Source organism: Procambarus clarkii, chromosome 64 (genome assembly GCF_040958095.1).
Source record: "Procambarus clarkii isolate CNS0578487 chromosome 64, FALCON_Pclarkii_2.0, whole genome shotgun sequence".
Classification (NCBI taxonomy): domain Eukaryota; kingdom Metazoa; phylum Arthropoda; class Malacostraca; order Decapoda; family Cambaridae; genus Procambarus; species Procambarus clarkii.
In genome coordinates this window covers 8,774,381-8,791,718 of record NC_091213.1, presented here as the reverse complement: position 1 = coordinate 8,791,718, position 17,338 = coordinate 8,774,381, and the positions used below count along the sequence as shown (strand labels likewise).

At 40.2% G+C, this 17,338-nt stretch overlaps 2 protein-coding genes and 1 long non-coding RNA gene across 3 annotated transcripts in view; 1 reads left to right on the top strand and 2 right to left on the bottom strand.

Moving 5' to 3' along the window:
* The window catches only part of LOC138354719 (uncharacterized), a 590,624-nt gene that overhangs the window by 185,474 nt on the left and 387,812 nt on the right, over positions 1-17,338 (top strand). The window lies entirely within an intron of this gene.
* Positions 237-7,860, bottom strand: LOC123768978 (alpha-L-fucosidase). The gene is made up of 9 exons (XM_045759886.2): positions 7,729-7,860; positions 4,535-4,690; positions 3,913-4,161; positions 3,195-3,358; positions 2,886-3,087; positions 2,516-2,656; positions 1,847-2,009; positions 1,307-1,454; positions 237-1,005 (listed from the first exon to the last, which is right to left on the bottom strand). Exons 1-9 carry the CDS (start codon positions 7,760-7,762, stop codon positions 853-855), a joined length of 1,410 nt encoding a protein of 469 aa, XP_045615842.2. The 5' UTR covers positions 7,763-7,860; the 3' UTR covers positions 237-852.
* On the bottom strand, positions 8,842-16,508 carry LOC123768977 (alpha-L-fucosidase). The gene is made up of 9 exons (XM_045759885.2): positions 16,353-16,508; positions 13,706-13,861; positions 13,074-13,322; positions 12,638-12,801; positions 12,192-12,393; positions 11,435-11,575; positions 11,196-11,358; positions 10,695-10,842; positions 8,842-9,616 (listed from the first exon to the last, which is right to left on the bottom strand). The coding sequence occupies exons 1-9, from the start codon at positions 16,384-16,386 to the stop codon at positions 9,464-9,466; spliced, it is 1,410 nt and encodes a 469-aa protein (XP_045615841.2). The 5' UTR covers positions 16,387-16,508; the 3' UTR covers positions 8,842-9,463.

The following is a 17,338-nucleotide window of genomic DNA, read 5'->3' as shown; positions in this document are numbered from 1 at the left end:
TAGTTTAGGTCATTTATTATACAGCCCATACCCATCCTGTGAGTGGTAGTGGAAAGGCTTACAGGAGGCACATAATGGGCTCAAACTGAACTCCAAAATTAGTTTAGCTAAGCAAGTTACAGTTGTAATGAGTTAGTTACAGAGTTGACTGACATATGTCTAGAGTCTATTCATAGTTTATCAAATTAACATCACTGTAACCCAAAGATATGCAAGGCACTAAAGCAAAGAGTGAGTTTTATTTAACTAGTTTATTGTATCCTGCAGTTACAAAATTCACACGTGCAGAGGATGGCTAATAATTTTTTAAAGGGGAAAAATACAATGAAATACATACATATTTAATTTAATTTTAACATGATCAAGTAATTTTGCGATTGACTTCGTCGTTGATAAACTACTGACGCTGGTGCTGCTGGAAACTTATGAATTATTTCCAGAGAAATATCGCAAAAATTACGTTTAAATGTTGACTTGATTTTGCATTACATAATTCTATTACAGAAAAAAAGTATTAAGCACAATAAACCAGCAACACAGAATGGTGCTAACGAAAAGACAACTAGTTTGGTGCTCAGAAAAATTTAATTAATCTACATAGGGAAAAATTACTCTTGGGTGATAACATTTATTTTTGTAAAGAGTTTTCTGGAACCTAACAGAGGATATATCACAGAGTAAACAGTGGAGAGAACGGGAGTTGTAGTTATGGAGAATGTAAGTCTGGGAAATGAGGGTAGTAATTGGGCAGATAAAGGAATTTAGACTTTGTAGTTTTGTTGCAGTAGTTTAACTGGAGTGGAGTTGGGGATGAACCTGTTGTGGTTCTGTTGGATCTCCTTAGGGAGAGCCTTAAGGGGCGGTGAGCCAGGACATGACAGTTGGCGGGGGAAAGGTCTGCTTGACAGGCTTCACCTTTGACATGGCCAACACCCACGCCCACTGGCTGTTCACGTCAGACATGGGCGGAAACACCACTTGCATCCCTTTCTTTACAAACTTGAACTGTAAAAAAAAGATTGAAAACAATTATATGTGAGATTTTAAAACGCTTATTTCATTGTCTTTAAAGTGATGATATAAATTAACAATTTCCCTGACGGAACCGTCATTACTTAGGTAAATCCTCAAAAGTCTATAATGCTTTTAGTTTAATGCACATATAATTTAATTTATATAATTAATACAATTACAACTTCGACCATTAAACTTTCGTCTCAAAACGCAAAGTAACCTTTGATGGTATTGTGTTTATACAAAGATTGGTTACAGAAGGTCCCTGGCTGTGAAGAATGGACCATCTCACCTGGAGGCTGCGTCTAATGTCGTTGTCATGGTAGCCAAGGATGGAGATGCTAGTCTCTGGTGTGGGAAGGACGGAGCCCAAAGTCAGTAGGTTACCTCGGGGCCACGACAGCACCAGGGCGTACACCGTCTCCCCCTTACTGGTGAACCTGCACCACCACACACCTCACTACCTCAGTACTTAATTACAATACCTTGAAGGTTATATAAATCAAGCTATTTTTAAGACAAAACCTCACATTATCACAAATTTAAGAGGGAGAATATTTCAAATACAACATTCGACCTAAGGTTTAGGCTTTTTACATGGACGGAAGATGGGTAGATGCAGTTTAGTGCTGAAAATCTTAAGTTTTGAGCTTAGGTAATAATAACAGTTACCAGACATCATCTAGCCAATGTTGAATTTGCGAAATTTGAATGAAAACAAAATATGGATGTCGTGATGATAGGGATCTAAATCCAACAAAATCAATACATAAAAGGTACAGAATATATAGAAATAAGATGTGGCGAGTCATTATGTTACTCTCATACTCACCATATTCCAGGAGTGACACTGTCGTTCTGGTGTGTCCACGGAGTTGAATCATACACGGCATCACCATTGATATCAAGCCAGGAGCCCAGTTGCCTCAGTCTCTCCTCCATGATGGGTGGGATGCGGCCGTCGTGTGTAGGTCCCGCGTTGATTAATATGTTGCCTGTGTAAGAGAAGATCAGTAAGAGAGAGATATCCAATATTTCATGCAGTCGCAATGTTTGTAACATTACATTACTGTTTTAACTCTGACTTCGGTTAACTGCTCAAGTGCTGCTGGCGTCAATGTGCGCTTTCAGAGTTGAGTTATTGAAAATTGAGTCAGCTGCGCTATTTTTGCACTTGTTGTTGTCAGAGATCTGTGAGGACAGTACCTACGAGTTGAAAATTAATTTTCAGGGATTAGTCTATGATCTTTTTGATTATTTAATAATTATCGGTCTTGCTGAAAGAATTAGTGGAAACAGTTGAGAAAAACATGTCGGTGGCGGTGTGAGAGAGGGAGACTTGGGTCGCAGCCTCACCCATACTGGCCATAATCTGAGCTCACTACATTCAAACTATACCCACCAGAATTTAGTAATTTTTGTCCGGAAAAATCATGCATAGGAAAATGGATCACCCCAAATAATAGCCACACTGTGGGTTAAAACTGTTGAGTAAGCTTACCGCCGCAGCTGATGGTCTGTGCGAGCTCTGTGATGACGTCGTGGATGGTGCGATAGGCTGCTACTGGTGCGTTGCGTCGGTAGCCCCAAGAGCCTCGGTCCAGAGTCATGCAGTTCTCCCACTTGTGAGGCTGAAGGACTCCTGCAACACCACCATTTCTCCAGATATTACTACGGGGAGACAACATTGTTCGTGTCCCATTTCTCACTAAGTCCTACCTCATCAGCCTAGAGCATTAATGTCGACCATTCTGCTCACAGACATTCGCTGCCCAAGGGTACCTAATTTGATCTATATGTTATTATAATGTTAGAACTCGCTGGGATGTGGGATAACTTGCAGTAGGCAATGGAAAGTGAAGAGTTCATACCCGGGTTGTAGTGATCGTCGCAGTTATAGAAGGAGCCGTGATGACACCGAATTCCTCTTCCCCATCTGTCGTTGACCACGACGGTGTCCTTGACGGGGGAGTCGTTGAAGAGCCACGCCAGGAACTTGGTGGAGTTCCAGTACCAGTCTTCAATCTCCCAGTCACCATCTGACCAGATCACCTCCGGCTGGTAGGTGTTCACCTGTTGCATACCAAAATTGAACTTGAGGGTTTTCTGTTGAACTTTCGTCGTTTCGATTAAGGAAATATAAATTTAACATAAATTGCTAATAACAAAGTATTGCATACCAACTCATAAAGCTCTGGAATGGTCTTTTCAATCACGAAATTGTTGGTCTGAAACTTCTTGGACTTATCCTGAAGGTAGAGTGGGTTGAACCACTCAAGCAGGGAGTGATACAAGCCGAAGTGGATGTTCGGAGTCTTGGTCCTGATGGCTTTGGCCAGATCACCTTTGGAAAAAAATGTTTTCATTATACTCCACAAAACAATACTACACATTTCTAACACCACATCCCACCTCAATCTTCCTCTTTCATCTGTCTGTCTCGCAGAACATGTAATCCCAGCAAACACAATGTATCCACAATGTTTCTTTTTAGAATTGTTATTTTCATGGACTGTCGTAAAAATGTAGTTTAAACATCTTGTGTTACTCTGTGTGTAAGTTGGGATATTATGAACAGCTGAAACTGTTCATAACTTTCAGACAAACAAACTCCCGTTTCAGACTTTGTAGGAGTCAGAATAGGAGTTGTTCATTCCTAAAGAGGGGGTACTGGGGCCTACCCAGAAACGGTCTATGACAGCCCCATACCACCTCATTTGTCATCTTGAAAAGATAGGTGAGGTTAGCAGCAAACTTCTGGCCTCCATTCTTGGACAGACATTCTCTTTATAGATATAAACATACAAATAAGCGAATTCAATTTGCAAGACACTGTTTACTGCCATAATAAGGACATTATCTAGATTTCTAGAAACATGTGCACAGCACAAAGCTAACCTACTAAATCCCTCTTGGGCCCGACATCCATGGCGTTCCAGTTCCAGGAGTAGCGAGAGGGCCAGTTGGTGAAGCCTTCGTGGTGCTTGCTGGTGAGGACCACGTAGCGGGCCCCCGAGGCTTCGAAAATATTCGCCCACTTCTCGGGCTCGTAGAACTCCGCCGTGAACTGGGGAGCGAAGTCCTGGTACGTGAAGTTGGGCGGGTAGTTGTTCTTCATGAACTCCACATAATCTCTATTGTGAGCTCCTGGTCAAGGAGCAAGGAGGAAATATGATAATAATTGTCTTGTGTTTTAATACTGGGCAGCTCGAGTGAATACAAAAATGAGTGCTAAGCCTGTTTACGCAAAGTAAGCAAAATTTCAATAAATTTCACGCATCGAAATTACTGTTTTTTAAAGTGTTTTAGCATGTTTTATCCTAAACTAAATTTTACATCATGAAGGACTAACATGATAACGATTTAAAAGAATAAAAGTATACATAAACACCGCTGTTAATATAGTCGTGATTACTGTTAACAGTTGAAACACAATTTGTAAATGAAGAACCTTTCATATTTGTTCTACAATATATTCAATGATATAATATTATCCATAAACATTTTTAAGGTACCTAACCTTTCCAACTATACCAGAACCACTCTGAGCCGAAGGAAGGAACAGAGAAGACGCCCCAGTGGAGAAAGATGCCGATCTTGGCTCCGTCATACCAGGGAGGCAGTGGCCGAGTGTCCAGGGAGTCCCAGGTAGGCTCGTAGCCCCCCATAACAACACCTAGAATAATTAATAATAAAAATAATTCATAAATGGTGTGAGTTACAACATATTATTGTAATAAAAAATACTTCCCATTCGCATAATATACTTGTTGACTAATTATGATGGTTCAGACTTGTCACTAGGGGGTGAACGTGTTTACAAGGCTCGGGGTGACGATTGACGAAGTCCGTCAGGTGTCGTTCGTCATGGGGGAAGGTTCCTCCCTTGTTTATATATTTGTTATAACACGTCAGCCCGTTAAAGACAGTTACAGCCCCGCTCCTGTGTCAGGTAAGTTCTCCGGGCTCACCATAGTGCTCACTCACCTGTGCTACTTTTTGGAACTTTTTGTTCCGAGTAGCTGAATCTAAAAACATCAATAACAGCGTCGGCCGTCAACTCCAGATGGTTGACGGCCGACGTAGGGAGTATATATATACCTATCTTCCCCGAAGTGCGAAATAGATACTTATAGGCTGTCTTGGCAAGTCGCTAGGAAAACGTCTCCCCATCTTACGACCATAGGCTGTCGTTGCAATCTGATCTCAGGCTTAGCTCGTTAAAGACGAATTCAGCATGTTCTCAAATATTAGTTATTATTATATACACTAGGATGTTGAATAGTTAGGTTTAGGTTAGGTACTTAAGTTTGTAGTTAGGTTAAGTTTGTTAGGTTAGGTTTGTAACTATTTGTAAATGACAGACTGGTCTTTGGGAAGACGGCTCGCGTTGCTGTCAAGTGTGTGTAGGGAAGGGTCGTGCATCACCAAGACACTATAAAGGGCGGGTCAAATTGTAAAACTGGTTACGGGCTCGCCATAGCCCGTACTACATGGACATTTTAGTTAGAGTAGCTAAATCTAAAACAACAAACATGTAAAAACTTTCATTATATAGTAGTTTGCAACAACCAAGGTAACAAGTGTCGTAAGAAAACATTATTGCTATTAAAGATAAATCTACAGTGCATAAACTAATACATTTTGAGTTGTTTGTAATACTGAATTTAACCTAAAGTTCCTTTTTCACGGTATCGAGCATGTCTGAAGCTGAAGTATTATATCCGAAGCGAGCTTCATTATAAATAACAAGTGTATATTATGCTTTTACAAATGAAGTTATCAGAAATAGCATAAAATAATGGCAATTCTAGTTTTAACAGCAATGCTAGAACAAATGATTACGGTAAGAATGAAGTTTTTTTTTATTATTTTCTACCACAGACGTGGCCACACATTTACAATGCTAACTAGCATATATACATTTTCTTCTGTCCTCCATGGACAGGGTGAAAGATTGGTCAACATACAGTTCAGAGATTTATTGAACAACCAAGAATGTAGGGAGTGCATAGCGAGGATTGTTGTGGAGACCGCCAGGGAAGGGGCGGGTTGGTGAGCACTCGCTCGATAACTCTACCCTGGAGACCGTATGACTTGATGCCATTGTCGCCACAACAACTGGCCTCTGTACTCACCTAGTTGCTCTGTACTCACCTAGTTGCTCTGTACTTTCCTAGTTGCTCTGTACTCACCTAGTTGCTCTGTACTCACCTAGTTGCTCTGTACTCACCTAGTTGCTCTGTACTCACCTAGTTGCTCTGTACTCACCCAGTTGCTCTGTACTCACTTGGTTGCTCTGTACTCGCCTAGTTGCTCTGTACTCGCCTAGTTGCTCTGTACTCGCCTAGTTGCTCTGTACTCACCTAGTTGTACTCACTTAGTTGTGCTTGCGGGGGTTGAGCTCTGGCTCTTTGGACTGGCCTCTCAACTACTCGAAGATTGCAAGTTCAACGCTACAGTGATAAATCATTTGAAAGACTTGCACAAGAAGTATATAGATACCTATCTTCCTCGAAGTGCGAAATAGATACTCATAGGCTGTCTTGGCAAGTTGCTAGGAAAATGTCTCCTGTTTTACGACCATAGGCTGTCGTTGCAATCTGAACTTAGGCTAGGCTCGTTAAAGCTGTTGTACCCACTCTGTCTCCAACCATTGCTCTTTCACTTTAGTCTTGCTCACTGAAGTACTTAATTTTAGCATTTATGTCTGAAGTTTGGGTTGTATATATACCGATGCTAATTGTATATTGTGATGTCAAGGGCAAACAGTTGAATGCTTATTTTGCTCGGTTATGTGCAGTTTTCAATCCTCTTTTTGGCATTAATTGCGTTAATCTGAGTTGACGTAACGCCCTCTTAATCGGATATGAATCTTGAACCGAGAATTAGACACATATCTGAACCTATGATCATGACAGCTTATGAGTAGACGACCACATCCTAAACAGATGTAAAATGAAATTTTTGTTTTGTTTTAGTGTCTAACATAATTGAGCAACAGTACCCACGATCCAACGGAAGCTGCAGCAAGACACTGAGCTCCTAGATAATGTAAGTTATATCCAAATGACCATAAACAAACCTACTCCCTTTAATGAATGCATGTATAAAATGCAGTTACTAAAGAAACCACGTCCTTGGCCACACATGACGCTTATCAGACATGTCTTGGTGGGAAATACACGGATTAAGATGTCGTCTTAGCCGACCATACGCGAGATACTGAAGTTTGTACTAATGGTAGTCATGACTAATAATTTACTAGATGAATGTATACTTAACGCACTAACGCTATCCAACCTGATCAGTCAACTATGTAACCTCTACAATTTTACCTCGTCTAAGTATAGTTATATAATATATACCACTTATCCTGCACTTGTAGTATTTTGTTTTGGGCATGTTTCACGAAAGACCAGGTTGGGCTTCGTAGGATTCATTTTTCAGTATTCATTATTTATATATTTAGTATATACATGTAAGTTTAAGGATGTCCAAAATTCAGTATTTGTATTCGAGCGACGTTGCAACACAAATGTAGTACAGGACTTTCTATGAATTATCATAAAACTTAGATTGTTTAACGAGTCATTAGTATGTTACAGCCGAGATGAAACTGAACAATGGCAAAGAATACTTAGTGAACTGCCAGGTGGTTGTGTTTAAATTATCGAAGTTGATATTTTCTAACTAAAAACAATATATACTGACCGAGGAGACAGAAGAGGTGCGTGAAGCGATCCATTGCGGCGTGTACTGTGGTCGGCTCACAGACCACAACACTATATAGGAACTACAACCTGTCCCCAACCCCTTCTCTCCCTCCATCCAACCCTCCCTCCCTCCCACGCACGACTAAAGCATTGCTCTGATGCACTTGTTCATTTATATTCAACCATCATTTTTGGTTTTGTGTAAGTTTTTTAACGTTTGTTAATTCATTAGTGAGGGTAGAGTTGCCCACCATAAGCGAGAGTTAGCAATTTATTATGAAGAATCTGCTATCCTATGGGCGGTGGTGAGAATGGGCGAGAGGCACATAATGGACTCAGGAACTGAATCCCGAGTGAGAGGTTTGTTTCAACGCTGCGTGAAGCCATCATGCCGGCATGCACATCACTATTTGAAATATCCAATACACAGGACTCGAAAGACAGTGGGGAAGTCTGATTTTGTTTTTGTTTATAAAGGAACTCGTACACCGCCTAAGACAGACTGAAACGAGTAACGCTTATTGGGTCAGCCAGAGGCTTAGGGCCCGCGCAAGAATATCCCTGCAAAAAAAAAAAAAAACTCTGTAACAAACGAAGCGATTACACCATGGGAGAATTAGATCATCGTATACTGCAAATTTATAATGTGCATCAAGAATATGAGGCTCCGTCTACACAAGATGATGCTGCTAATGCAGATCTTTCCATGAGTCGGAGAGACTATAAGGTATTGTCTACGCGTGTCCCTCCAATCTTTTGTGCGTCATCGTTGTAAATGGGTTAAACTCATCTAAAAAATATTAGAAATTCCATGTAGTTTCTTATGAATAAGTATATGGAAGTTAAAAATTAATAAAATTGCGATATTGATATAAATTCCTGTAATTTGATATGTACACCAAAGGTGTACCCCTCTTCTCGATGCTCAAGAAGTATATATGTACTTAGTGTATGTACACAGAGTTTACTTTGACTTTGGACCATGTCCAGATCCAATGTATTTTTACTGGTTGGTCAGTCAGCTCTTGTGGTTGCCTTAATAACCCTCCAGAGGTTGATGGGCATTAAACCCAACACCAAACCATTTAAGGAAAATAAATTAAATATGGTCTGAACTTTAATATTTTATATATATATTTTGGGTGCGGTGGAGGTCACATACGCCGAAAATCATTTCGGTAATGAGTCTGATATATATAAACAAAGTTTATAATTTTATTAGGTAATAATAACCAGAAATAATTAGCGGAGGACACCTTTTGAGAAGCCGCCAGCATCCTGTCGTTGTCGAGGCCACTAGAAATGGTGTTCCTCGGGTAAATAATTCAGGTTAATCTTTTGTAATTAAAATAATTCCTAGGGAACCCATTTTCCTTAAATTTCTATAGTGAAGAACGTCATTTGACATGCCACATTCACTCTGTGTGAAGCAAAATACGTTAAATGAATGAAGCAGTCGTCTAAAACTTAAATATTTAATCTAAATTGGGAAGAGATTCATAGTGATAACATTCATCTTTGTGCCTTTGTGAAGAGTTTTCTGGAACCTAACAGAAGCAGAGTAAACAGTGGAGAGAACGGGAGTTGTAGTTAGGGAGAAAGTCTGGGAAATGAGGGTAGCAATCGGGCAGATAAAGGAATTTTAGACTTTGTAGTTATGTTGCAGTAGTTTAACTGGAGTGGAGTTGGGGATGAACCTGTTCTGGTTCTGTTGAATCTCCTTAGGGAGAGCCTTAAGGGGCGGTGAGCCAGGACATGACAGTTGGCGGGGGAAAGGTCTGTTTGACAGGCTTCACTTTTGACATGGCCAACACCCACGCCCACTGGCTGCTCATGTCAGACATGGGCGGAAACACCACTTGCATCCCTTTCTTCACAAACTTGAACTGTAAAAAAAAGTGAAAATATTGAGATTATATAGCATTTACTTTGGTGTCTATAAAGTGATTAAGATATAAATTGAACATTTCCATCTAGGCACTTCATTGTTTTGATACATTCCAAAATGTCTGTAATGTATTTATTTGTAATGGAAGGTTCAGTGTTTTCCTTAACCCTACATTAGTGCAATTGTTCCCTTAGTCTACAAATCTCAAATATTTGAAAAAATACTTTAGTTTCTTTGCAAATGAGTTGATAATGTGGTATATATATGGACACATTAAACGAAAATCTATGTTTACTTGGAATCTCGTATGAATCAAATTCTGATAATGAAATCAGTTCTCGAAATTTAGATGAAGTTGGCAAATCTTTTAACGTTTTCTTGAATTTCTTGGAAAACATGAATCAATTCTTGCAAATGTTTATAACGAATAACTTCAGTTAACGTAAGCAGTCGTCTAATTATTTACAAATATTTTATTTATTTTTATTTTTTTAAATGGGTACCTTTATGAGAAAATATAGAAAACATATTTCAAAAATCAATCCATATTCCTCGGATATGCAAAATTTCATACTTAAATTTTCATTGTTATATCCATCTCCTTAATTTATATACAAGATTTTCCCCATAATTTTAGCTTTTGTGAGGATTTTAGGAAAATTGTAAATATTATACAGTCAACAAAATGTAAATGGTTTCAAACTTTATTATTTTGCTGAAATACTTGTAGAATCTTAACACATGCTTCATAATTCCAATAATTAATCATTTTATTAGATAATGAGCCAGAGAAATGTTAAACCTTAATTCTAGGAATACATAAATTCAAATGCCATAAGTTTCAATAGTGAAAATGATTATATGGCGTAAGCCGCGAGTACCTCTGGGGAAACCCGCAAGGTAAGGTAAGGTAAGGTAATCCTAATTTCTCCAAGGATGCTAGCCGTCATTTTAGGGTTAATGTAACTGCAACTTTAACCTAAAGCTATCTCAAAGAACGTCAAAACTTTAAGGCATTTATTTATACAAAGACTGGTTACAGAAGGTCCCTGGCTGTGGAGGATGGACCATCTCACCTGGAGGCTGCGTCTAATGCCGTTGTCATGGTAGCCAAGGATGGAGATGCTAGTCTCTGGTGTGGGAAGGACGGAGCCCAAAGTCAGTAGGTTGCCTCGGGGCCACGACAGCACCAGGGCGTACACCATCTCCCCCTTACTGGTGAACCTGTACCACCACACACCTCACTACCTCAGTATTCTATTACAATACCTTGATGGTTACATAAGTAAAAATATTTTTAAGATAAAAATTTAGGGCGAAAATGTGAGATTCAACATTGGACCTAAGGTTTAGGCTTTCTAAATGGACGGAAGATTGGTAGATGCAGTTTAATGCTGAAAATCTTAAGTTTTGAGCTTGGGTAATAATAACAGTTACCAGACATCATCTAGACAATGTTGAATTTGCGAAATTTGGATGAAAATGAATATGGAAGTGGTGATTACAGTAGGGAGTTAAATCCAACCACATCAATGCATAAAAGGTACAGAATATACACAAATAGTACTATGACTCACCATACTCCAGGAGTGACACTGTCGTTCTGGTGTGTCCACGGAGTTGAATCATACACGGCATCACCATTGATGTCAAGCCAGGAGCCCAGTTGCCTCAGTCTCTCCTCCATGATGGGTGGGATGCGGCCGTCGTGTGTAGGTCCCGCGTTGATTAATATGTTGCCTGTGTGAGTGAAATCAGTAAGAATGTGACATTTTTATGAGATAATTTCTTGATTATAACTGTTGTGTGGGCTTACCGCCGCAGCTGATGGTCATGGCGAGCTCGGTGATGAGGTCGTGGACAGTGAGGTAGTCTGCCAGTGGTGCGTTGCGACGGTAGCCCCAAGAGTGTCTGTCCAGAGTCATGCAGTTCTCCCACTTGTGAGGCTGAAGAACCCCTGCAACACCATACATTAATGTTACTTCTTGCAGCCTAAATTGTATTTTAATATACGGTAAGTAATACATGTATCACTTGCCATTTCTGGAAAAAAACTGGTACGAAATTAGAAAAAAAATCTGTTTACCGTATATAATACTGATCTCGGCAGCATCAGCAACGTTCAATTTTACTGGCTAAAGCCAATAGGCCAATCAAAGTGCTGCATATCACTAGTTGAGGCAGCCTTGTTGAGAAAAGCTGGTTGAATAACTAAACAGATTATTTGATCATAAAACCGTACACCATGGTTGGACTCAAGAAGTGTCCTGTCATAGTTTCCCACAAGGACCCGCAATTATCTAGCAATCTCCATATATTTCTCCAATTTTATAGGAATAATTTTTTTATTATACCAGATATTTATTTGGCTCTAGGGACCCAGGGGATATATATTCGTTTATCGCAGCACACAATAACCTTAGGTGAAAACTGAGAAGCATGAGGGTTAAATCTAATTTTTAGATAAACAGGAATACACCTTTCTCCTGAACATCTATGATCAGAAGTACATTTTTATGGAGTTAGAAAAATAATAAATATGAAATGACGAAGAAAATAATTTTTTCTTGTACCTGGGTTGTAGCGGTCCTGGCAGGTGTAGTAGGAGCCATGATGGCAAGGAATTCCTCTTCCCCATCTGTCGTTGACCACGACGGTGTCCTTGACGGGGGAGTCGTTGAAGAGCCACGCCAGGAACTTGGTGGAGTTCCAGTACCAGTCTTCAATCTCCCAGTCACCATCTGACCAGATCACCTCCGGCTGGTAGGTGTTCACCTGGAGTATCATAAAGCTTTAGATGGTAGATTTTCTGTTTGACTTTACTTAATAACGACGAAATATGTATTTTGTATCTGTATGCATCCAGTTAACTTCTTCCCATATTTTAACACTCTTGACACCTCTGCAGACATTCCTTGGAATCCCACGTCAACTCACAAAAATCGTATGGCAATGCACTAGCATGCTTTCAAGACAGTGTATTCATATTTATCAAAACCATACAAAAATTGTAGCTTACCAGCTCAATAAGCTCTGGAATGGTTTTTTCCTTAACGAAATTGTTGGTGTGAAACTTATTGGACTTATCCTGGAGGTATAGTGGGTTAAACCACTCGTAAAGGGAGTGATACAAGCCGAAGTGGATATTTGGAGTGTTGGTCCTAATGGCCTTGGCCAGATCACCTAAGGAAATAATAGTTCAATTCTATAATATGTAAGCCACACATGCATTATACAATTATCTAAGTGAATTAAATTATGTGAATCTAATTCACATCATGATGTGAATGATAATGTAAGAGATGTGAATTTAAGGTATTGTATATTAATCTGGTATTATGTTCTTCACATAACAATGCTAAAACCTATTTTACTGAAATATTTATGGATGACAGATACTCGGAACCAACCTAAGAGCATCAGGTTCTTGAATATAAACACAATAAAGAACTGACCGAGCAAGTCCCTCTTGGGCCCGACGTCCATGGCGTTCCAGTTCCAGGAGTAGCGAGAGGGCCAGTTGGTGAAGCCTTCGTGGTGCTTGCTGGTGAGGACCACGTAGCGGGCCCCCGAGGCGTTGAAAATATTCGCCCACTTCTCGGGCTCGTAGAACTCCGCCGTGAACTGAGGAGCGAAGTCCTGGTACGTGAAGTTGGGCGGGTAGTTGTTCTTCATGAACTCCACATAATCTCTATTGTGAGCTCCTGGTCAAGGCATTTGGATAATTTTTACAAATGTTAGAAAAATAATATATCGATGATCAAAGTTCCAGTAATATAAGGCAGTTAGTAATGTGTTGAAATTGTACAGTCAGTTCTATACTAAAATGTAGGAAATATTCAACAAACCCATTATAACACGAATAAAATATTCTTAATCGGTTCATTATTCCGTTTCGCACTAAATAATATTTTACAATACAAAATTATTGTAATTTAAAACTTCTAAAACTGTACATTAATATATTTGCTAATGCAGTCGAACTTCATTGTTAATTAATAGTTAGAAAACCCAATTTGTTAGCGACGCACCTTGACGATTTGTCCAATACTACACTACTAACTGTGTAACATTTTGAACATCTTACCTTGCCAGTAATCCCAGAACCACTCTGAGCCGAAGGAAGGAACAGAGAAGACTCCCCAGTGGAGGAAGATGCCGATCTTGGCTCCGTCATACCAGGGAGGCAGAGGCCGAGTGTCCAGGGAGTCCCAGGTAGGCTCGTAGCCCCCCATAACAACACCTGAATAAACAATGTCTTGTGAGAATAAATTAGTGGAACGCTCAGAAGGCATTGCAATTGCAGCAAAAAATCTTAAATACAAAAAATAATAGTATAGTAGCATATATATGTTGCATATTGACACACACGCACACACACTATATATATATATATATATATATGTCGTACCTAGTAGCCAGAATGCACTTCTCAGCCTACTATGCAAGGCCCGATTTGCCTAATAAGCCAAGTTTTCATGAATTATTTATTTTTCGACTACCTAACCTACCTAACCTAACCTAACCTAACTTTTTTGGCTACCTAACCTAACCTAACCTATAAAGATAGGTTAGGTTAGGTTAGGTAGGGTTGGTTAGGTTCGGTCATATATCTACGTTAATTTTAACTAAAATAAAAAAAAATTGACCTCATACATAATGAAATGGGTAGCTTTATCATTTCATAAGAAAAAAAATTGAGAAAATATATTAATTCAGGAAAATTTGGCTTATTAGGCAAATCAGGCCTTGCATAGTAGGCTGAGAAGTGCGTTCTGGCTACTAGGTACGACATATATATATATATATATATATATATATATATATATATATATATATATATATATATATATATATATATATATATCTATCTAGCAATAATTATTACCACCAGAGCTTTGGCCTGAGTTCGTATCCTAGCCAGGGAAGGATTGACTGGGCGCCAATCCTTAACTGTAGCCTCTGTTCACCCAGTCGTGAAAGGGTACCTGGGTGTTAAACGATTTGGCGGGTCGTATCCCGTATAAAATTAGGATTAAGGACCTGCCCGAAACGCTATGCGTGCCAGTGGCTTTACAAGAATGTAAGAACGCTTATATTAGATACTGTATATATAAATACAAAAATAAATAAAAAAAATCCCAATCACTTGGGATGGCCTCAATTCTCGCAAATTCGGCGTTAGCTCCTCCGATTATGCAAAGGGTTAAGCACCAATACTTTATTCTATACTCATCCAGCTCCATTCTATCCTCATATCCAGCTCCCTATCCTCGTATCTTGTCAAAGTGCTATATAGTCATACTAGCTTGATTAGCACCTCATAAGTACCTTTCTCATATTGATTTTAATGCACTGACACCATAATAGTAGTGCATTGGGGATAACTTGGAAAAAAATCAAATAACATATGGCGGATTTTCGAAGAGACATAAACCTAATTTTAAAAAAATGTAACCCAAATCTAATGTTTAATCTATTCAAGATAATGTTTACCAATTATAAATAGTTCATCATTGCAGTAAGTTTAGTAAGTTCATTTATTGAACTTTAGTGTTCTATGTAACTATTCCTCTACCACCTACTGGATAGGTGTAGGTATGACACATTGATCAAATCATTAATATATGACTAAGCCCCTAATTGACTTGGTTCTGAATCAAACGTAACGGTTCTGAATCAAACGTAACGGTTCTGAATCAAACGTCACTCCTTGCAGAGTGACGCTGAAATTGAGTTATAGCTAGTGGCAGGTAGGGAAGCATTAAGATTGATTGATGAAGATTAAGCCATCCAAGAGGTGGCACGGGCATGAATAGCCCGTAAGAAGCATTACGGTAAGAAGGGAGATATTATAGCAAGACGAGGGATATTGTAGTAAGAGGATTAAGGGAAGTAGGGAGTGTGTAGTGAGGATGGTGGTTGAGGCCTGTGGGGCCCGGTTGGTCAGCACTCAAACGATAACGCCACCAAAGTACGTCTACTGGCAGGTTTATCATTAGACCATTTTTTTTCTTGATAGGCATAGCTATACAAAACCACACTGGGTGGTTTTGTATAGCGGGGTGTCTGTACACAGTGTTGACGGATGTGTACACGTAAAGTTTTGGTGCAAGATATTGTGGACATAGTGCAGGCGATGAGTCACAATAACGTGGCTAAAGTAAGTTGAGCAGACCACACACTTGAATGTGAAGGGACGACGACGTTTCAGTCCGTCCTGGACCATTCTCAAGTAGACTTCAGAATGGTCCAGGACGGACCGAAACGTCGTCGTCCCTTCACCTTCTAGTGTGTGGTCTGGTCAATTTGTGGACATAGTGTTGACGGATGGATGTGTGTACATTGAATGCTTGTAGATCTTTGGTAATATTTGCTTTCAATAAAGCTATCGATGACATTTAGATAATGATTAATAGTTATTTATATATTTACAAATAAATTTGATGCGACTCGACACTTCTTTCACGTGCCTCCTAGTTAAACTGAACCTACATTATTCCAGCCATACGTGTAACATGTGTGTGCAGGACACATGCACATGTTATGCATGTCCTCTACGGGCTCTGGACGCACTCACGGGCATAGTGAGTGCGCAGTTACGCTGGACCATTGGAACCCATTTAAATAACTTTCAAAGATCTGAACACACTCAAGACCTTACATTTACGGATCAACCCAATATGATGACTGATGAGACTGGAATGGACCCAGACTAAGACTGGAGTACTGACCTAGGAGACAGACGAGGTGTACCAGGCGGTCCATGGCGACGGTCACTATACTGGGGGCGGCTCCCACACACACTGACGCCACGCTCCAGCTCGCGCGCCTCTCTCATCCCATCCCATTACCCACCAGTCATGTATTCCTTCCTTCCTGCCTTTACTCACCTAGTTGTGCTTGTGGGGGTTGAGCTTTGGCTCTTTGGTCCCGCCTCTTAACCGTCAATCTACTGATGTACAGATTCCTGAGCCTACTGGGCTCTATCATATCTACATTTGAAACTGTGTATGGAGTCAGCCTCCACCACATCACTTCCTAATGTATTCCGTTTGTTAACCACTCTAACACTGAAAAAGTTCTTTCTAATGTCTCTGTGGCTCATTTGGGTACTCAGCTTCCACCTGTGTCCCCTTGTGCGTGTGCCATCCGCGTTAAATAATTCAACCTTGTCAATTCCCCTGAGAATTTTGTATGTGGTGCGGCTGAGGGAGGGGGGGTCTAGGGTTGGGGGTTAATTGGGGCATGGGATGGGGAAGCTGGAGGGGCATGCGGTGGGAGATCACGGGCTCCCACCCACCTCGTTGGTGGGAGGCTTCTGTTACAATCCTCCCTGGGGGTGCTGGCCTGCTGGTGGGGGAATTCCCACTCCACTCTGAGGTGCCTGGAGATATTGAGCAGAGTCCTGTTGCTCCCATATCCCCACCCCTTTCTTTGCATCTTCTTGCTTCTGCAGCCTTCCTTCTCTCTTCCCTCGTCATGTCCCTTTGCAGAAAGGGACATGTCCTCGTATCCTCCTAGCCCTACAAGTCTGCTCTTCCTGGATAGGATTTTCTCCTTTGTCGCCTCGTTCGTGAGCACTACCTTTATCAGTCATTTCCTTACCTTCTTATAGATGCCCAGTCTGAAAACCTTCTCTATGTTGCCATTTGCCTCCTCCATATTCAGTCCCTCCAAGATCTCTGTCATAGTTGCTCGGTCCCTCCTTCTCCACTCC